Below are 21,274 nucleotides of genomic sequence, written 5' to 3'. Positions count from 1 at the left end.
CATGGTGTGCTCAGGACTTCGTGTAGGAAGGCTGGGCAGCCTGCTTCAGTCTTAAACTAACCTCACTGTGGAAAATTTCTCTTGTTGCAAGAACCATTTACCATTGTCTTGCTGCATGATGCTGAAATGAGTCTGACTTCGTTTCCTGTACAGCTTACTAGGTAGCTGGAGACAGTAGCAGTGCCTCCTCATGCCCTGCCCACCACCTTCTCTTTCCCCACCATTCTTTCTTGGAAGGCTGAGCCTGGGTCTCAGTTTCTCAGCCATCTTGTGCTCCACTTCCTCTCTGTGAACTCTGCATCATCAAGGTCACTAATAAAGTAGTTAACCAAGTTTTCCTGTTTTGCTGACTTGGAAAAAAGGACATTTCTGGCACGCCTCTATTTAGCCTTTCAAAGTTAATGCAGTGCTATATCGGTTGCTCCTTCAGTAGAAGCTGAGTTACTGCACACATTGTAACTATACTGTTAAGAATGATGAGAAGTGGGTTTCAAGGCAAGTTATTGAAAACTTTCTATTTCATGGAAGCTTTCTTCACTTTGGAGTCAGATAACAAAAGCTCGAAGAGCTCATAATTTATGCCCCAGACAGTGCAGTTTGAACTGAGTTGTGGATTTGGCTTCCTGTTGATAAAATCCTTGACTACAGGCAACATTTCTCAAAGTAACTAGGTGTGAGTAAAGGTGGGAAAACTGAGTGCTTAAGAGTCTGGCCTTGTATGTAAGAGACTGTTCCACTGTGACTGTAGGGAGCTCCTACAGCATCACTCAAATACTGATTCTTGCATATGAAAACTCCCCTTCATTGGTGTAATTCATACCACATATATTTGGGAATCTTGGCCTTCATTCAGTATTAAGTATGAAATCAGGTCTCCTTTGATAGTGGGAAGAAAAAAATCACACTAACAAGCAGTTAACTTCTGTACATCAAGTCTCCTATGATGAGACCTTTTTCTACTCCTGTGCTTTTCGTCAGACTCTTGATTCCCTCCCCCCCCACCCCGACATGTGGCATTCTGTCATTTGCCCCTGCTTTCCAACTCTAGATGTAGGAACTACTTTAAATGCATTATATTAACTGCAACTTTTGGAGAAAGTGAATGGCTGGTAGACATCACTTAATGTAAGAAAGTTACCTGCTGTAGAGACTGAACATCACCTTCCCATTCATGTGAACTAAACTACGTTTTAACACAAACTGTAGGAAATAAGGACTATAAAATACCAATCAAGCTATTCTGAGTTACTATCAGCAAGTATGATGAATATGTCAGAGGTTCCCCAAGATTTATCACGATCGCAGGCTGTATCAGATAGATGAAAAGCTGCATCATTCTTGCTGAGGAGATACTGTATTGACATGTTCCTGAACTTAAAACATCTGGTCCTAGTTAAAGGACTCATTTGATTCTGCTGTTTCAAAGGCTAAGTATTTAAAGCTATCATATGGAAAAACATTTTGAAAAGAAAGATTCTGGAGAGCGAAAGGGTTTGCTATTTTCTCATTTTGGTTAAGTAGCCATGCACTGTAACCAGTATTTGCTGTTACAGGTACAAAAGCCTATGGTTCTAAAATAGTAGCTTCATCTTCTGTTCCAACAACAAAACAAAGGTCAGAAGTCAGGTCAAGCACAACTTGATTTCAGAGTTTAAAGCAGATTTGAATGGTTTAAACATTACAAGCTATACTTCAGAGCCCAAACAGGTATATTTAAACATGAATATAGACAAAAATTTGTGGTGAATACTGTTAGCATGCTGCATTGCATTATGTCCAAAACAACCCATTCCCAAATGCCCAAATAAAAGTAAGTGATTGTGCATTGCATGATGATACCATTGGGTGTGCAACTTTGGTTCATGCAAAGTCTCATTTTATGGACACACTGCTGATAGGCCATATATTCCTGAAGATTTTGTATGTGTGAGCTTTTCAGCCATGTTCTTTCCATAACACCAAATGGATACTATGGTCTGGCATACTGGTGGCAAAAACCAAGCCCGTATCATTTTGGCCATTTAGTCCGTTTAACCAAGACATTTCACCAGCCAAAAAGCTTGAACCTCTCTTTGACTTTCTATATTCTGGTAAAGGCCAGCGGCTTATCAGTTTTTCTGTCCTCAAGTCCATTATATACAGGTATCTGTTGTCAAACAGTAGAGCAAATATCTCTCCAAAGCCCAGCAAGGACACATTTGAGAAGTCTGGAGGTTTGATAACCCTAGAAGACAAGAAAACAGTGTTAGAATCTCCCTTACAATGCAGTCGTGAGCTAATCCTGTATGTCTACAGAAAATGTGTCTAAACTCATCATTCTGAAATAATTTAGAAAGAACTGGATGCACATCTTTCAAATTAAGCAACTGAACACTTAGCTACAGTTGGGCCTGTGGTTTCAGTTTGGACTTTGTGCATTCAGGACAGACCCATCTGAGCATAAGTAAAGGCTAAGGTTTGAAAGGGATTATTCTGTAGAGCACAAGATAAAAAGAGCCATTTCCACATACACACAAAAGAGCAAATGCACTTGTGTTTTACAGTAAATTTCCATATGGATTTTATGCCTCAATATCTTTAAGAGGAAAAAGCTGTTATTATTCTTTTGGTCACTCTTCTAAAAGGCATAGACATGCCTTCTTGTGATAAGCAGATAAATCATCCAAGACTGGTCCTTAGAATGCTATTTTACCAATGTTTTATGTTAAATTAAGCATGGGGAGAAATCAAACTATTTTTTAGTTCCCCAACACCTTTATGATGTTTTCCCTTAATAAATAAAACTTGGAACAGAAACTGAAGAGTTGAGTCCTCCACAACTGCCTGCACATTTGATCATAGCATTACATAAAGCACAGAACTAAGGCACAAAATGTGTGGAGATGAAAATCTGCTCTCAGCAGTAAGAGACCATCTTTCTCTTTTGAAAGATGGGAGGGTAAACTAAGAGGTGAAATTACTCAGTTATTGATAAGAAGCACTTCTTCTGGAGTAGATCTTTCAAAGGTAGATACTCCACAAATACTCAGGCTATTTGAATTAAGAGTCTGATAGCGGTTCTAAAATGCATTTTTATCTTTAGTAAGTTACTATCTTTGATGCCACCATTTCTAACTCGTACAGCCTGATTATTTTTGTGGAAATAGAATGCCATCGTGTTTGGTCCCTTATTGCAGTCTGATAGATTACACTGTCATTCCACAACATTAGCAATAGTGACAGATCACTAGTGCTATAAGGAAAAAGAGTCATTTTAATTTCTTGTCCCATCAAAGGACCCCCAGAAATGCTTGCCTGGTTCTCGGTATAGCAGTCTCCATGGTAACATTAGCTCTGGGTCACTGCATTTTCACATTCACAACTACAGCACTGCAGTCTGATTTAAGTCTGTACTGAAACGCTTCAGCTTACAGAATGAAAATATGGAAGAGAACTAGCATGTGGCCAGAAACCAAAACAGCAATCAAAAAATTCATATTATCAGATGAGAAATTAGAATTAAACCTCTCAATATGTGTAAAGTAAGAATTTTTATCAAGATTCTTTTGGTCCACATCTACAGGAAGTTACTAAAACTAGTATGATCTATTTCTTATTTATTCAATGAAGACTGAATCCTAAACTGAACAGTTTACCTGAGAATATCATAGCTGGCAAAGTCCCACTGGTATAATCCTAGTGCTGAACTGCACACTATGTATTTACCATCAAAGTGCAGTCTGGGCTGTAGGGAGATGCTGCGGTCTTCAGAAACAGACAGTGTTCTTAAGCACTTGCAGTTTATTTCCCTTCCAATAGGCCAAATCTACAATTAAAACACAGTTTAAGACCATAGAAAATTCACATTATAAACTGTTACACAAATGAGCAAGCCTCACAGTCTCCTTTTAAGTATCAAGTAAACGTGTGCATGGGTATTTTTCAGAAATATATATCTCTTTCAGGTAGGAACATCGATTCTTCAAGCGACTTGTCGTACAGTATTGGTGCAGCATGTGTTGTTTCTAGCCTAAAAACTCCCAGTGAAAATGGGTACTTTAAAGAATGGAAAAAAAAAAAAATCAAACCCAAAAAGTCCCCAAAAAACAACAACAAAAAAACCCCAACCAAACAAAAAAACCCCAAACAAAACAAAAAACAAACCCAAAAAAACCACCCACCTGGGACAGAAATGTAATGGTGTTTCAGTTACAAAGCACTTCTACAGCCACAAACTTTCAGCACGCTCCAACCCCAAAGTCCCCAACAGTAACAGTATTTGCAGTTAAGTCCTTCACTGTCAAGTTAGCACAATAAGCATGAACTGAAAGCACTGATTCTTTGCATTACCATTCTTGTAGAGCTATCATTTAAAACTAAATGCTAAGAAGACCACTGAAAAATTAGCTTCCAAGGAGTTTCATGTTCTGCACACAGCCTCTAAAGCGGAAATGTGGGAAAACATAAAGCCTTCTATTATTTGTAAACTTCAGCAAAGTACTCAAGCTTTTTATTTCCCAGTGCACAAAAATAATACATGCACGATATATGGTACATACCTTGATTTCATACTTATCTGCACTTAGGAGAATATAATCCCCAGGACTATGCATAAGAGATTTGACTTTGCACTTCTGCAAAACGACCTGTAATTGAAGGATGGTAATGATTTATGTTGATGCTGTTAAGTAAACAAACTTTCATTTGCATTTTTCACTTCACTGACCACCTGCATATTGTACCCATGTATAAAGGCAGTACTTTTAGCAACAGAGGGAAAGCTACAGTTTACACTCTTCTTATTCCTACTACTGACAACGTACTGTATTAATAAGCAAACATATATACTTCACCTGTACAGTCACACCCCCCACCAAGTTCTGAAGTAACCAGAAGAAAAATATTGTTTCATGCTCAGCTTTTTGTTATCAAGATCATTAGATTTTTTTACATAATTTTTTAAGCAGTATTCTTTCAGAACCAGTTTTTATTCAGTCTTTGAATCAAACAAACACTGCTTCCTAATATTAGCCCAGCTGCTTTGGAATTCAAATATCTTCAATGGTCTGAAAGGTTTAATTACAGCTTAAATATTTTTTCTGTTGTAATGCTATTTTGTAGTATTTCCAGATGTTCTTCAGATTCTAAACCTAGCTGCAGGGTCAGGATTAGGAAATCAGAATTTAGAACACATTACAAATTTTGTGCAAGTGAGTGTGTGAGAGAATTAGAAATCAATATTCCCACCTTAGTGACCCATTCTGTGTGTCCAGTAAGGGTATTCAGGCACGTTCCTGTTGATAAGGCCCATACTTTCACAGTGAAGTCCGCAGAGCCACTGACCAGAATATCAAGTTCATCATTGTAATCCACACTAAAAACTTCAAGCAAAGACGGAACTAAATAAGGAAAACCAGTCTCTATGTCTCTGCGAGACACTAGTAGCCTCTGTATGGTTTTAGCAGCCCCTAAATTCATATGCTACTACATTTTTAATTGTTGTTCTTGAGCTGTATACATGAATTGTTGCTCTGGATGCCTAAGTTTACATTGCAAAATTATTGGGGTTTTTTTCCCAAATTGAAAGCATGTGTATCCGTGGCTCCTTTATGGCTGGATTATGGTAAAGTGTAACTTAAGCTAGTTCCTATTTCCAGAGTTTTAGTAAGATAATTCCAGCAAGATTAGTACATTCTATAGATACAGGGGGAAAAAAACTACAGCTGAGTTGAGTATATTTTTAAGTACATGACAAAGAATTTAATTATGAGGGGACTGCAAATACATATTCCTAGGTCCTATTTTGCTCTTTGCTGTAAGCTCATGTCCAGTCTGGGAATAGAAAGAATGGCCATGGCCATGTACACCCTGCTACCTAAGGTTTGCACCTCTTTGAGACTTGCAGCTACTGAATAACCACGGCATTTAGTGTTACTTCCACGCAATTGCAAAACACTACATGGCTAAGCTCTGGCATATTCAAGGACAAATTTATATCTGTTCTGGTCACTTCCCCTGTCGAGGGGAACTGAGGTGACTCAGGTGACAGAGAACAGAGGCTGAACAAACCAAAAAAGCTAGTGCGCAAAAGGCTAACTTAAATTATATTTTGTTTGATGATGATGTAGTTGACTGGTGAAATTACAATATTAAAAATTTCAACATACCTGCACCAGTATGTCCTCTAAAATGCTGTGTCTTTGCCCCAGAGCTCCATTCCCAACAGGCTACTGTGTTATCAAAAGATCCTGTTACAAGCTTTTGTTCATCAAACTTCACTGCAGCACAAGTGTGTGTCTGGATACCATATATGCACTGACCTGTGCTTACATCCCATAGTTTTGCAGACAAGTCATCTGATCCTACAATATAAAAGAACAGGATAATTGGAAGCAAAGAGTAAATAATATTTCTGATCCTATACTCATCTTTGTTTGTCTTAAATAAAGTATTTTCATGGAATCGCAGAATGGTTATGGTTGGAAGTGACCTCCAGAGGTCAACTCTTCCAACCCCGCTACTCAAACAGGGCCACCTACATGCGGCTGTCTAGGACCATGACCAGACAGCTTTTGAGTGTGACCAAGGATGAATGCTCCACAGTCTCCTTGGGCAACCTGTGCTCAATCACCCTCACCATAAAAATGTGAAAGAATAAATCACTCTCACAGTAAAAAAAGTGTTTTAAAGGAAAACGCCTGTGTTTCAGTTTGTGAAACCTCCTGTTTGACTGCCTCTTGTCCCATCATTGAGCACTGCTGAAAAGAGCCTGGCTACATCTTATATTTGCACCCTCACTTCAGGTATTTCTGTACATTGATAGCATCCTGAGCCCTCTCTTCTTCAGGACAAGAAGTCCCAGCTCTCTCAGCCCTTCTTCATATGAAAGATGCTCCAGTGCCTTCATCATCTTCATGGCCTTTTGCTGGACTCTCCAGTGTGTCCCTGTTTTTACTGAGGAGCCCAAAACTGGACACAGTACTCCACCAGGCCTCACCAGTGCTGAGAAGAGGGAAAGGAGCACCCCACTCAACCTGCTGGCAACTCCCCCTACAGCAGCCAAGGATATCACTGGCCTTCTTTGCAGCAAGGGAGAACGTGGCTATGTTCACTTGGTGACCTCTGGGTCCTTTACTGCCAAGCTGCTTTCCAGTTTGGTGGCCCCTACCATATACTGGTGCTGTGGAGTTGATCCACTTCAAGTGCAGGGCTTGGCACTTCCCCTTGTTGACTTTTTTCTCTTTAAATAGTATTTTTAAGCTGTCTGAATGGGAAATACGGCCTAGTTTTAAGTCTCAGCACTACAGCAAAGCCACTTGCTTTCATGTTAATGAAGCTACTATGTATCTGTCCTTCCAGTTTCTTCACACCCTTTTACCACCTTCTGTAGATCCTGGCACTACCTCTCCTGGCACTGACAGCATCTACTGAAACAGATGCATGGAAGTTTCACATGACACATCACTCTCAGGTTTACAGAGCCACTGACTATACTGCAAGCTTTAGTTTCTTTCAGGAAGGAAAAGGGTCCACCAAATCTAGAAATACAGATGAATACCAGGCCCCGTATCCTGCCACTTCCTTTTCTCAACCTGAAGCTCCTCTTTTTTAAACTGCTAGCTTTGGAGAGCAAAATAAAATCCTGGACTCCTTACACCTGCTTTTTCTCCTGGGGGTTGCAGCACAAAAGTCAAAGTTTTCACAATGCTGTTTTCTGTGTATAACATTCACTGCTGAAAGGTAAGTGGAAAGACTAGCTAGAATTTAGTTGTTGGCTTCTAATAAGCATCCTAATGTACCAACAAATGTGCGACTGAAGTCAGCATTCCCAACTTAGTACGTAACATTGTCATTCCAAACAACTGGAAATCCTTGCAACATGCTCTGACAGCAGCTCATTGTAACTCTGTTACTATTCTTTCATACTAAGGCTTCATATATTTTCTGTCTTGAAATCTTGAGGTCTGTCCTCTTCAGGGAGGAAGCTGAAATTATGTGCAAGTCAGACTAATAGCAAGGTTAAATCTACTTTACAGCACTTCATAAAGCACTTATGTTAAGAACTGAAAGTGCTTACAGCCTTGTTTCAAGGAAGAAGATACAACATTTTCTTCCACACTTTGGGAGACTGAAGTTCTCTCATAGCTTTCCTTTTAATTGAAAGCTGTCATCTAAGAGGATAGCTAACATATCTTCTCAAATGGGTTTACTTATAATAACAGCATGATCAAAATCATAGAGCGGTCTGAATTGGAACGGCCCTTAAAAATCATTTCGTTCCAACTGCCCTGCCATGGGCCGGGACAACGATGCCTGCTGTTACTATTTCTTTATCTAACAAAGAAATTGGTCTCCTTGTGTTCTTATTAAAGTGACCAATGAGTTTATTAGTACACCAGGTCTTCCAGAAATTGAAAAAAAAGAAGTAATTTTGAATCATCATCTGTATTCACACTATGAAAATAATTTTTCTGGTAAAAGAAAAGCAAATTGTCATTAATCTTACGAGGGGGAAGAGAAAACAAAGAATTTCAAGACTGCCAAGTTGTCTGTCCTTCCTACCTGTACACAGAAGTCCATCTTTATAGTAAAGTGCATATACTCTGGCACTGTGTCCAATTAAAGAGGATGTCTCAAAGGCTTCATGGTCCTTCAGTTGCTTCATCCTTAAAATAGCTTTTAGGTAAACCTTCTTCCAGTGTAGAGGATCCTGAACAGAGTCATCTATCTGCCAACCCAAATTCTTACATGCAGTCTGCCACACCTCTGTACAGGCACTTATAACCTTGTTCCACTGCTTAGAGACGAGGCAACATGTGAGTAAGGTCTGCGGATCAAGCCATTTTAACAGATAAAAACTAAGTTCCAATGGAAGAAGTTTGAGGAAGTCCCTCTTGAGGAGAATCTCTAGATTATTGGAGAGGTGCCTGAGCTGGACTGCTCCACTCAAGCTAATCAGGTGATCCAGAGTTTCATTTTTCTGCAAGTCCGTCAGAGAAAGAAATGCAATAGAAATGTTATCAAGCCATGCTTCAAAGTCCTTTTTCTCCATAAGGTTATGGAAAAATTTACCTGTGATACATCAAAATACTGTATTAGTTCCGTTCAGAAAATAAGGTAAGAATCACATCTTTATTACTGGTACATCAGTATTCCAAATGGCATGTTAACACATAGATTGAAGTGACCAAATGCATTTTAAAATATTCTTTAGGTTAGACTAAGCATTTGCATGCACCTTGAACTATCATTTGTCCCACACCAGACTTAAAAGTAAATTGTATGTAGCTAGCGAATGTTAGCATTCGTTATGAATGTTAACATATTTCTTGTTTTAGATTAACACTTTCAAATTCTGAGTCCAATAAGGTAAGGGTTAGTTTAAGTTTTAAACCTATTATAGCAAATAAACACTGTCTTAAAGTTTACTCATGGGTTATACTGATAAAAGGAAAAAAACAGAGCACATAAGCAGAGTGATAAGCTAGTTACTAACAGAATTTACTCATATCTTTGTCCTGAACTATTTTAAATATGAAGCAGGTAACTACTTAGTTTTGAAAAACCATATAAAGAGATGTCTGACAAACTGTATTGGAGGATACATTAGTCGTCTTTCTGTTTGGCCCAAGTAAAGGCCTGAGCTTGTGCTGGTCTAGCATCAGTTTTGAAGTGTCTGCACCACTTTGACCTAAATGCATTAAAAAAATCCTGTTGGGTTTTTTTTCCCCCTATTTTCTCAGTTTATTTCCACTGAGACTTAACAGTGAAATTGAATACCACCTCCTGAACTACATCCTGTATGCACTTATACTATCCTGTGACATCTCAAGTTCCTTCAGTGACCTAGGACCACTGATTAACAAGGTAAACAGTTAAAAAATAATATTTATTTATTTTCTCTGGAAGGTCTAATTCATTAGACAACTGTCTGAATTTCATAGCAGCTCCCAAACGGAAAGAATTGAGTTATCTGAGTGGGACTCAATAGTATGTCTATTTCTATACAGACATTTTACCATCATAGAATAAGATCTTAGAGTACACATCTTTACAGGGCACAGGAGTACCGAAAAGTACAGTCGTCACTATAAAAGGCTGCACATGGCATGCAATTGTTGGTGAAAACCGCAAGAAAGTTCTGGATGTCAAATGCACAGAAGCAGCTACTCCTATCAAGTCCCAAGTTCATTACAGTAACTTTTACTGCAGACAGCACTTACCAGCTTTCCCCAGCACATATGGCAGTGAATATAGCTGCTGTTCAAACAGGCATGTGTTCTCTTTAAAACAAGTAAAAAATTCTAATAGGCCGGCTACGAATAAAAACTCCGTGAGCTCCAAGGCGTTTGTTGTATTCAATACGTGAAGCCAATATTGAAATTAAGCGCTGCTGTGAGGCAGCTGAAGCCGGTGCTCGAGCCTCTTTTCCAGGTGTTACGCAGCCAGCCCCATCCGCTCCCCCCGCCCGCTCCCAGTGCACCTCCGCGCGCAAAAAGCACGGCGAGACTGTAAACTCAGCGCCGCTGCTGCCGATAGCTCCGCATCGCTCACCTCAGGTAGCAGCCCGGCGCCAGCTGTCCGTCGGCGGGCAGCCGCCGCGGCTTGCGCGGACTCCCGGAGCCCAGCACGGCCGGGTGCTTCCCTGCGGCCATCGCTCCCACGGCAGGACCGGCTCACAGCACTTCCGCAGCCCGCGCCACAATCTGCGGGCAGCCACGACAGAAGGGTCACCCTCAAGGCAGGACAAGGGCCTCGGGACCGCCCGGCGAGGAAGGTGGGGGAGGGCTGGGCCGAGCCCGCGCCGGGCGAGCCGCCGGCACCGGAGAGAAGGCGCTGCCGGATCGCCGCTCTCACGATCAGGCGGCTTCCGGCGCCTCGCAGCGTCATCACTCCCCGCCGCCGCGCTTCCGCCGCTCCCGCCCGCCCCGCTGCCAGCGCCCGGCGCTGCCCGTGGCGAGGCGGCCCGGGACGGGCGTGTCGACGCTTCCCCACAGGCGAGACACGGCTGCTGAGGAGTCCCGCTGCGTGCTGGGTTACGCCACTTCCGACCTGAGGTTTGGCAAGTTCTGTTTGTTAAGAATATTCCTGTAATTATTATGATGAAAAATGCACTAGCGTTTATCATACTGACTTGAAGTCACTTATTTTCTCTTTCCGGTAGAGGTACGATGGTGGTGGAACCATGCACAAATCTAACGTGAAAACTGCGTCCCCCTTACTTGATTCATTTGGACATAATTTACTTCTCCCTACTTAACTTGCATTTACTCTCTTCGCTTTGTAATTGCAGGTTTTCCCCTTGCCTGGGCTCCTGCTCCATGGTTGCTCATATCTGAAATCTTCCTACTTAAAGCGAGAAGCATACCGAGTGCTGCTTGTGTGTTAACGAACTGGGTTATGGCCTGTGTAGGAACCAAAGACTTCCATGGTTTTATGGTAAGCATCATGAATTACTCCTATTTCTTCAGTTCCTGCGTTCTTTTCACCTGGTGTAGTAACTGTAATGGCCATGTGAGCTATCAATATTCATTGTATCTTTTTTTCTAAGACATAAAATCTATTTTATAAATAAATAAATAAATAAAAATTTCCTTGCTCTACTCTACCTTTTCCTTATGGCGTATGTTACAGTGAAGAAGTGCACGATGAAGCCTGGGTAATGTTAATTTCAGACTGCAGTACTTGACATTTGTGTTGCTGTTATTTCTGGGATGCCTGACCACGGAATTAAGTCTTAATCCCAAAGAGAGATGAATACTTGGCTTTCATTGATTTAAAGTTTTTTTCCTATTGTTGTCAAGTTGGCTAGGAATGCATTTAAATCACAAGAAGGGCTGTAGCTCTTACAAGAATGTCTTTGAGACTTCAGGAAAGATGACTGCTTTCTCAAAAGGAATTGCAAGGTCTCGGAAAGTAAAGAACGTACACTTAGCCAGAAAGGGAGAAAAACTATTTTGTAGTGTTAGTTTACAGAGTAAAGATCTCCAGCTGAAGCAGGTCTCTGAAAGCCTAGAAGATGCCTGGAAACATAAACAAATGCTAGATTATAGCTTTTGTCAAAGATGGGTAAAGCTTAAGACACAAACAGCAATCTCATAGGTATGATACAGCACTTCAGAAAACTCAAATGGAAAAAGCAGTGCTCTGTGCTGCATCCTGTCTTTTTTATTTCTTGTCTTTTTACTTTCCAGATTTGAAAGTCATTAGTCCTGTGTGTGCGAAAGAAACAAGTGGGGGTCAAATTTATAGTTTATTACATGTGAAAGAATAAACCATGTTTCTTCTTCACAAAGGTGATAAATAGCACTTAAAACAGTTTCAGATGTGATAGGACTGTTTCTATTGGGATGTCACATCTAAAACACAAACCATACATGCTATCATATGACATTAAAAACAGTGGTAATACATCAGCACTTAAGACCAGTGGTAAAGAGTCTTTGACCACAAATGTAGCAACAGTCTTAACAATATGCAATTATTAAATTACAAAGCAGTCTGCTACCATTCGAAGACAATTAAACTGACATTCCAGATAGATAACACTCTGCATAGACCTTTACATAATATTTTCCATTCAACCAGGTACATACCTAATAGAGCTACAAATAAATATGCAGAAAATAATCTCAATTTTGTCTTCAAGTCAGGTGCTAGTACCACAATTTCCAGTAGCAAACAGAAGTCAGTCAGTTACAGGTCAGCAACAAAGTAAAGCAGCTAAGCAGTATACAGGCTGGTGAAGTTGCTGTGCTCAACTAAAAGGAGTAAAAATATTTTCTAACCTGCATGCAAGTACAGATGTTTGCTGCATAATCTCTTGAGCCTTCCCATATTGTTAGTATTAGGTTCCCAGGGTATAATTTAGTCCTTCACAAAAACAGATTAAGCGTATCTGAGAAAACAGTGCTTTAACAGAATTAGCAAGCACTGTGCATATGAACCATGACATCAAATTGTTAACAATGAAAATAGCATGATACTCATTTTCATACACGGAAGGCAACAGAAAGTATTCTGAAATACCTTACCACTTGCTGATGGGATTTTTCCTTCCCCTGCCTTTTGTGATCCCATTACTTTAAATTCCAGTGCATATAATCTCAGGATTTTTAATCCCTGAACATTTACAGTAGAAATTACAAGTATATATACCTGTATATGTATATATATTGAAAACCAAATCCAAATGGAAAGGGTTATGTATTTCAAATGCAGACTAAGCCAACAGCTCCGGAAAAGCCACCACATCTGCAAGCACAAGTTATAGGCCCACACCTTTAGGAAAAGGTGTTCGAGCTATACATAGAACAGCAGAAAATACATGTCAGGAGTAGCAATCTCAACCATATGTAACTAGTTAGGCAATAGTGTTACCTATTCCCTGCTCTCTTACCTACTGTTTAAATATTTATTCAGTTGACTGTCACTGTACTAAAAAAATTCAGTTTGAATCTATCAGTCAGAAATACTTGCACATTTATAGAAATAATCACATGAAGGCAGACAGCAAACCTGCTATTCATTCTAGGTGCATACTTGCACGTATGTTACGCATTGAAAAACAACAGCACACCAACAAAAAAACCCTCAACCAACCAATCAAACCACCCCTCCAAAACCTGAAAAAAAATCTTGACCAAAAAACCAACAAAAAACCCCCATGCACCTCCAGCCTCAAGAAACCAAACCAACCAAAACAAACAATCCCTGCCACACCCCCAAACCAGTAAAGGACTATAACTAGAACAGGCCTTACTTCTTTTCTGGTAAAACCAGAAAACTGAATGTATGCATGCATTCACTGAACCTAGAGAGCAGTTCTCTTGCTACCATGAATAGCCATAGCCCTTTCAAATTACATGTGGGTCTTTGTTTCCTATTAGAAGGAAGTGTTTTGTTACTTTCAAACACTTATATAAAATGTGTACTGCATTGCCACTAGAATAAGGAACTGGACAAAAATTACTCCTAGTCTGCAATGGTTTCTAAAGCCCAAACTGGGCTTTAGGGACCTTGGGAAGGGCTTATCAAAGCCTCAGCCTTAAGGGCTGCATATTGTGTGTGTGTGAGAAAGAATTAACTTAGCTCATGTGTCTTGGGATTCTCGAGTCCTAGTCACACTTCAAAGCTGTGGTGGTGGTTTACATGCATGCTTTAATTCAAATGCAGGACAAAGATGACGAGTAGCTCAAAATGTTGCATACCCATTTTGAATAGAATTTTGAATGGTGGTGCTTGGGTATGTGTGCTGGACTAGATGGTAACACAGTGGTCCCTTCTAACCCTCAACTATTTGTGATTCCATGCATCATTACCCATGCTGGTGAGAAGGCACAAGTACATTCTAAATTAACTGCCTGTATAATCTAATGCTTGCACCAAAGTAAATGACGTTCCTATAATTTAGTCAGACTAAGGCACAGTGATGAAGTGGTGACCAAGACCATTTAGCCAGAAGGAGTTAAGAGCCCTGCCGCTGCCAACAAATCCAGCACACTGGGATAGAAAGTATTTCTTGCAGAAACTTAGCCAAGGAGTCCAGAATGGGCCTTCAGTTAAACTTAGCTTGATAGCAAGTGTTCAATCTGGTAACAATTCTTCCTTCATGGAAACAATTCCTTCCATCCATCTGTAGCAACTTTTTTCAGTTTTCCTATTGGAACAACACCCATCTCACATAGTTGTAGATTCAAAGATTATCTTTTCTCCCAACCATGAGATGGTCAGCCAACATCAAGAATGCAGCCTACAGGCAGCTTTGACACCTCATGTGAAAGGAGAAAGGGTTGTGCTTACATTGGACATGGCTACAATTTGTGCCTAAGGACTATTTAAGTTATAGAGAGTATATGCATGCACATGCTGGAAAAACAGAAGGCAAACATGGCTCCAATGCTGGAGTGAACGACAATATAGCCACCACAGCAGCCTTCCAACAAGCCTTGTCATTTTACACCGGTCTTATGAAGGAGAGTGTAAGAACTTTGCCTTTTATAAATGATGCGCAAGAGCTTATGTATCCGTCCCACCAACTGCCTCTAGATTTTAATGAGCAGTCTGAACAGTAAGGATCTTTTGAGAGAAACAATGGCTAGAAGCTAGTCATCCTCACACTAAGAGACACAGAAATCACGGTGGTCTGATCAGACTACTAAAATCTCAAAGAAGCCACATCCTTGTACAACAGAGGTTTCTCCTGTTACACCAGTAATTTCACATGATTGTGTTGGTATTTGGTCTTTTGATACAATAAAAGCGATAAAGATCTTCACAGAATTTGGTTCTTGTGGCTTGTGTGAAATAAAATTGGAGTATTATTTCCATGTTCTCTGCCTTCTACCTATATTCTGGGCTGCTCTCATACAGTAAGTAAGTAGTAAACTACATACACATGACTCTCAAGCCTCAGCTACCATTTCTAGGTGTCCTATAAACCAAACTGAATGTTGTATCCCTCTCTCCTTTCACCACATTAGATATTATCCCTCTAAGACACTCTGATTAAGTACAGAAGCAAAAACTCAAGAAGTCAAAGCCTTGTTAAGGCACTTACTGGATACATTAAGAATGAAGACATTTAATTTTTTTGCAGGATTCAGCTCCTTCCTGTCCTATATGAGTAATAGTCTGTTAAGGTCTGGTAGTTCCTAGTGTGACCTGCTTAACAGCTTGTACCTGACCCATTAAGCCAAGCTATAGCATAAAAGCAGGTGGGAGGTGGGTGGGGATGCAGTTGCTGGGCTTCCCTCTTCAAGTGATACCAACATCCTGTTCCAGATACGTACCACGAAGCTAGTATGATCTGGTTTTTCTAGCTTCAGTAATCCAATATCTGTACTCCTTATAGTTCATTTGCTAGATGTCATCAATGCTGTAATTACAGGCAGACCTTCAAAGGTTCTCTCTCTCTCATGCATGTGCACACACACACAAATCCCCACCCCCCAACACTCTCTTAATTTATGGTATACTTTACAGCCACTCCTGCACTGCTGGTTCAAGAAAATAACTCCTGCTTTATAGCTCTTTCTTCTATAATCATGTTTAGGATATGATGCAAATGCCATATCTATATGCGTTATGACTACCATCATAGCCAGTAGTCAAGCTTTCTGTCGAGATCTTCTCATTCTTCTTGTTTTCCCTCATGCTCCATCTCTAAGGCTAGTTTTAGATACCTGTGTTTGCTCAGGTTCTTCAAAACAAGTTTTAAAATCTCCATACATTGCTTCAACTGCTAATCGAACATTGGTTTATCATTTTAAATCATGCTATAATAGCACCAGGTGACAATCTGCAGTGTATTTAAAATCCAATATCCTAACAGGGTAAAGCAAAGTTTCCAGTTAAAATTTTAAACTGAAGCCCCAGTTTTGCACACACTGGTACACTCTTCAAAAATAGGCACAAGCCAAATACTACATTGAGAAAGCTGTTCAGGGAAAAAGCTGGTTCTTTTGCTTTCTAAAAATATGTAAGTGCCAGCAGCGACCCCAAAAGTGGATTCAGAAGTGTTTACAACTTCCAGGAACATAAGCACCACGTGGTACTTTCGGATTGATTTTTTTTAAACCTTACCTGTCCAAATAAATAAGGATACAGTAAAGTAACAATCTCTGGAAACAACATCCTCAACAAATAATCACAAGTTTTCGCAAAGACTTTGATCTGGTACTTCCTTTTAGATGCTTATTAAGGTTCACCCCACACATCTAGGAGTGCGTAACCCACTACAGTAATAATAGCATTCTGCTCCTAGACTAATTACTGTTGAAAATATTGCTTCCTCTGTTGATTAGCCACTCTAGTTGAGAGTAAGAAATTATGCTCCAGATAAGACCTTGCATACTTTTCTTCAGTGAGGCAATTCAGCCATTATATACAATAAACAGAAAAAAAATCACTTTGCAAAACCAGTTTTACAAAAGCAAAAAGGCACGCATCTGCATATGATCATGCTGAGCAGAAGTTGAAAATCACGACGTATGAGTGGTATTATGAAATAAAGTCAAGGATGCAGAAGTATTTCTACATCTAGAACAAGAAAACACTTGCTAATAAAGCTAAAAACATCATATACAGAAGGGCTGGAAGCATCACACTTTCATAAAAAAAAACCAAAACCAAAATAAATCCTTGCAAATGTGTTCTAGAGGAAAGGGTTAAAAAAAAATATCAAACTTTAAATATAAACCCCTGTCCTTTAACACAGCAAGAGACAAGATGACTATTTCATCATAGAAAACTAGCTTATTAGCAATGAAATTTCAGTCTGCAGTTAGAAAAATACAACTATCTGGAATAATGATGTTTACTGTTGGTGCAAGTGCAGCCAACAGCTAATGCTGAGGCCTGCATAAGAATCTTTTTGTAGTCGAAGACAATTGGGGTTGGCTCTTCTGCCAGCAATGGAAAAATCTGCAGATGAACTACAGTAAGAGTTTTCCAGTAGATGGACTGGGGTTTTCATTTTGGGATTTTTTGTTTGTTTATGAGTTTTTTTGTGTTTTTTAATTTCCAATTTTAAAGAAATATTCTCAAAGTTTGTGTTTCCTATAGAAAGTTTCTCTGTTCAGGGATTCTTTATGCCAAAAGAGCTTTCAAGTTTCTCTAAACAATGAGCAAAGGAAGCACCATCTTCCTATCTCACCTGATTCTTCAGTGAGCATACCACAGATGCATCAATTTAGGGACTGACTACACTGTTTGAAATTACCTCGCCTGCAAGCCTTTTCTTCTTGTTGTTGTTTTGTTTTTTTAAAGACCGAAAAAACCAAAAGCTGTGATCTATATTATAAATTCCTCTCCCCACATGAAATACACTGTTGTAAAACAATTCATGATAGTAGAAACAGCAATTAACTTTGCTGCATGTCATTTAGGTACATCAAATTTTAAGAAGCTTAGAACAAGTAATACTTTTTGTTTACTTCAGTTTCAGCCTAAATCTCTCATTGATTACCTAGTGTTAGAAAGCCACGAAAAGTAATGCTTCATTAACTGAGAAAACATACCTATGTCAAAGATATAAGCATCACCAAATCAGGCTGTGCTAACCAGGACACAAGTTCTATAAAGATTTATCACTAGTACTTCCAGCCACATTTTACCACCAGAAGCAGTGTTTGTGACACTGCCATAGAGCTTACAGAGTTGTAAGAAAATGTGAAGGAAGAAAGGTTTTAAAAGTGTCTTCATTTCAAGTCAATGATGTCTTCATCACATAAAGAAATCAGCTGAAATGGATAGCTAGATGGTGAGCTCTCCTCCCTGTTTGCTAAAGTATCAGGATCTGAACTAGTGGAAGGATGACGTCTTTCAGAATAGCCTTCAAATGAGCTTGAGATTATCCTGCAAAGAGGAAGACGAAAGTTACTTAAAAAAAATACACAGGACAGGGCAGGAAGGAACAATGGTTACTCTACTTCTAGATTCAATCAAGTTATCCTAAAGACAGACACACACCATTACAACTGAGCTTCTTCCTGTTTTACTCTACTAAAAATAATCAAAAGGCAGTATTAATGAAGCCCCTCACCCAAATATTTTCCAAATAGGGAAATAAATCACACATAGTTTTACACTGCAAGAGATTTTTTGTTTTGTTACTCTCAGTCTCCTGTATCATGTCTGTATTCTGCCTACAAATGTAGGTTACGGAAACAATGAAAAGAAGAGAATGGCACTGGGGTCAGTGCCAAACAGACAAATGCTATGGTATTTTTTCACAAAATTTATTCTGAAAATAGCAACACAAGAGCATACAAAGAAAATAGCAAGAGAGTCTGCACAGTGCAGATGCAGTAGTCCAAACCTTAATAACAGGTTCAACTGCAGCGGGTCCCCACAAAATGCCATTTAGTCTTGCCTTGCTCATCAACATGTCTTTAGCAAAAAATGTAATTGTTTCAGTACTTACAGTATTCAGATACTCTAACAAACACATTAGCACGAAATGTACATGGATATACAAAGGTCTCAGTCAGCCTCATGCCAACTGAGATACGCATGAGCAATCAATTCTGAAAATATTTACAGTCTAACTTAGGCTCTTTTCTAAAGGCAGTATATTTACCTGTCACTACTAGATGATCTTACTGCTCCCTGCTTGGGGTCTGACTGTCTTCGAGAAACCTTTTTTAGCTTCGGTGCACTTTCTGTCTTGGTTATAGGCTCATCCAAGAGGCCTCAATAAAGGAATAAAAGACTTAATACTCTCGACAGAAAATAAAGCATTCATGAAAATGTTAAGGTATCTGTTCCTGGTTTCCATTATTAACTATTTCTACCTGGCTTAGAATATAGTCATCTTATACATGATCAGACAGTGGCTATACTATTTGAAAATAATGCTTCCTCACAGTTTCCTTTTTAAATTTTAATAATTTATGAACACCAGCTGCATGTTACAAACCTACCTGTGATGGTACAAAGATTAGAAAGTATATGTTTGGCAACTGATACGTAACACTGAGGAATGAGGAGAGTTTACCCAGCAATTCTTTACGTGTTCTGCTTGCAATTTCTTTAATTTCCATACGAGATAAAGATAGCGAGTGCATAACTGGAAGAGAGGTAATGCCACTCGATGTTGTAGTAGTGATGACCTTGGGAGCCAAAGGTGACTTCAGAGGTCGTTCGATGCTTCGCCCAACCAGATTGCTGAGAGGTATTTTGTACAGGTTTTTGCATGGAACTTCACCTGAAAGAGAGAAAGAAAAAAGAACATTATGCATTCACAATAGAATCAGTTCTCAATAATTCCAGATGAAAAGTTGTAAAGACAAGTAATACTTGTTGAGCTGGGCACTTTTAAATTGAAATGGCAAAGATCTTTCTTGCTCTAGAGATCTTTCAATGTAAATAAGCTAAGAGAAGGAAGAAATACGAGCAATTTGACTTAGAGAGAAAAAGAAGATTGACTCTTGGCAACATGATGAATCAGCAGAGGAACCAGGAAGTAAATTTTTATGACTTGAGGCTGGTACTCTGACTATTACACTGCACTCTGTGCAATATTTCCCATGTGTTTTAATATACTGCAAATATATTGGAGCCTGGATCCCAATTAGTTTAAATTATGACTCCTCCTCTTAGGTAACACAAAATACCACATTTTCCTAATTGCTAGAAGAAAAACAAACCAAAATCCCAAATTTACCGTCAAATAGCACTGCCTTTAAAAATTTTAAATTTCCCTTTCCCTTTCTGCTAACAGTGCAGCAGCAGATTTAAGGAAGAAAGGTGTACCTACATCCTGCATTATCTAGTCGGTGGTCCCTTGTTTCTCCTTTATTGTTACACTACAGATTGACTGTTCACAGATCACGTTACAGTAAATTGTCTGTGCAAAGTTTTTCAAGGCTTCTTAATCTTGTTTTGCAAAAGAGCTTCAGCCATTCAGTGGTCGTTCAGCTTTTCTTAAATGAAAGGAATAGTGTATGTGAAATGTCAAGCTTTCTCACAGTTTTATGCCCCTTTTTGCATTATTACTTGTGGTCACATTGCGAAAGATTCATCAAGCTACTACTAAAGTTTAATTCCTCCCTTCCTACAGAAATTATTTCTTCAGAACAGTGCTACCATCTACTCAGAAAAGATACTACAGTGCAAAAGCTCAGCCAGGTGCTTTATATGTGTGGAAAATAGAAAATCTCTTATCTTCCAGACTTTCAGGTAGGAACTCACATTTTTTTACCATCTTTACTGAAGATCAGCCGCAACGACAGCTGTTGGAACAATCAGAGATCATTATTCAAGCTGCCACATTACCTTCTAGAGACGGAAGAGGAAATTCTGGCTTTTCGTAAGCTGTTGGTGTTTGAGGAGAACTCTTTGAACCCATTTCCTTAGAGCTGTCAGATGGTCCACTTACTGCAGCGGTAGCTTTAAAATAAATATCTGACTGAAATGACAAATAACTCCTCATTAGTACAGTGAGACTTTCTTAACCATCTTCTGATTCTCTCTGACCTTGATATAAACTAAGAGCTCACAGATGAACAATTATTGCCATCAAGTAGCACATAATTCCGTTTTGTTTGTTGCATTTTTAGCGGCAGCAACTTCTTATGTTAATTAGATCCCAACATATCACAAAAGTGGTCAAACACGATTTTTCTGTGTCTTACCCTTGATGCTACAAGTTGAAGCTCAGGCACAACTGCTGTATGGACCAAGTTCCCATTCACCACTAATCGGATCTCAATGGAATCAGTAGTGAAGGCAAGAACATAAGGGAAAGCACAGACTGCAACAAAATACAAGTTATTTGGCAAGGAAAAATGGT

The 21,274-nt window shown here is 39.4% G+C and overlaps 2 protein-coding genes and 1 long non-coding RNA gene across 4 annotated transcripts in view; 1 reads left to right on the top strand and 2 right to left on the bottom strand.

Moving 5' to 3' along the window:
* Positions 1-1,103: 1,103 nt before the first annotated feature.
* FBXW2 (F-box and WD repeat domain containing 2) lies at positions 1,104-10,863 on the bottom strand. 2 transcript variants are annotated; one of them, XM_032130922.1, is made up of 7 exons: positions 10,534-10,863; positions 8,542-8,959; positions 6,147-6,341; positions 5,227-5,360; positions 4,539-4,625; positions 3,636-3,805; positions 1,104-2,224 (listed from the first exon to the last, which is right to left on the bottom strand). In XM_032130922.1, exons 2-7 carry the CDS (start codon positions 8,642-8,644, stop codon positions 1,936-1,938), a joined length of 978 nt encoding a protein of 325 aa, XP_031986813.1. In that variant the 5' UTR covers positions 8,645-8,959; positions 10,534-10,863; the 3' UTR covers positions 1,104-1,935. The 2 variants fall into 2 exon arrangements, with proteins under 2 accessions (XP_031986813.1, XP_031986814.1); XM_032130923.1 differs by having other exon boundaries at positions 8,542-9,051; positions 10,534-10,853.
* A 20-nt stretch (positions 10,864-10,883) lies between these two features.
* LOC116454383 lies at positions 10,884-15,102 on the top strand. Its single transcript, XR_004244081.1, has 2 exons — positions 10,884-11,036; positions 11,273-15,102. It is a non-coding gene; the product is annotated as an uncharacterized LOC116454383 (long non-coding RNA).
* A 3,058-nt stretch (positions 15,103-18,160) lies between these two features.
* The window catches only part of GARNL3 (GTPase activating Rap/RanGAP domain like 3), a 33,478-nt gene continuing 30,364 nt past the window's right edge, over positions 18,161-21,274 (bottom strand). The window contains 5 exon segments of the mRNA XM_032130908.1: positions 18,161-18,336; positions 19,061-19,172; positions 19,478-19,687; positions 20,758-20,890; positions 21,117-21,235. Of these exon segments, the coding sequence (XP_031986799.1) occupies positions 18,180-18,336; positions 19,061-19,172; positions 19,478-19,687; positions 20,758-20,890; positions 21,117-21,235 (731 nt within the window). The 3' untranslated portion in view covers positions 18,161-18,179.

Source organism: Corvus moneduloides, chromosome 21 (genome assembly GCF_009650955.1).
Source record: "Corvus moneduloides isolate bCorMon1 chromosome 21, bCorMon1.pri, whole genome shotgun sequence".
Taxonomy (NCBI): Eukaryota; Metazoa; Chordata; class Aves; order Passeriformes; family Corvidae; genus Corvus; species Corvus moneduloides.
This window is presented reverse-complemented; position numbering and strand designations above follow the sequence as displayed.

Excerpts from the sequence above, each read along its gene's own strand:
- FBXW2 (XM_032130923.1), bottom strand. The coding sequence starts at position 9,031 with ATGGAGAAAAAGGACTTTGAAGCATGGCTTGATAACATTTCTATTGCA. Across the intron at positions 6,342-8,541 it reads AGATGGACTTCTGTGTACAG|GATCAGATGACTTGTCTGCA; the intron begins GTAGGAAGGACA and ends TTTATATTGTAG. Across the intron at positions 5,361-6,146 it reads TAGAGGACATACTGGTGCAG|TTTTTAGTGTGGATTACAAT; the intron begins GTATGTTGAAAT and ends CTTTGCTTGAAG.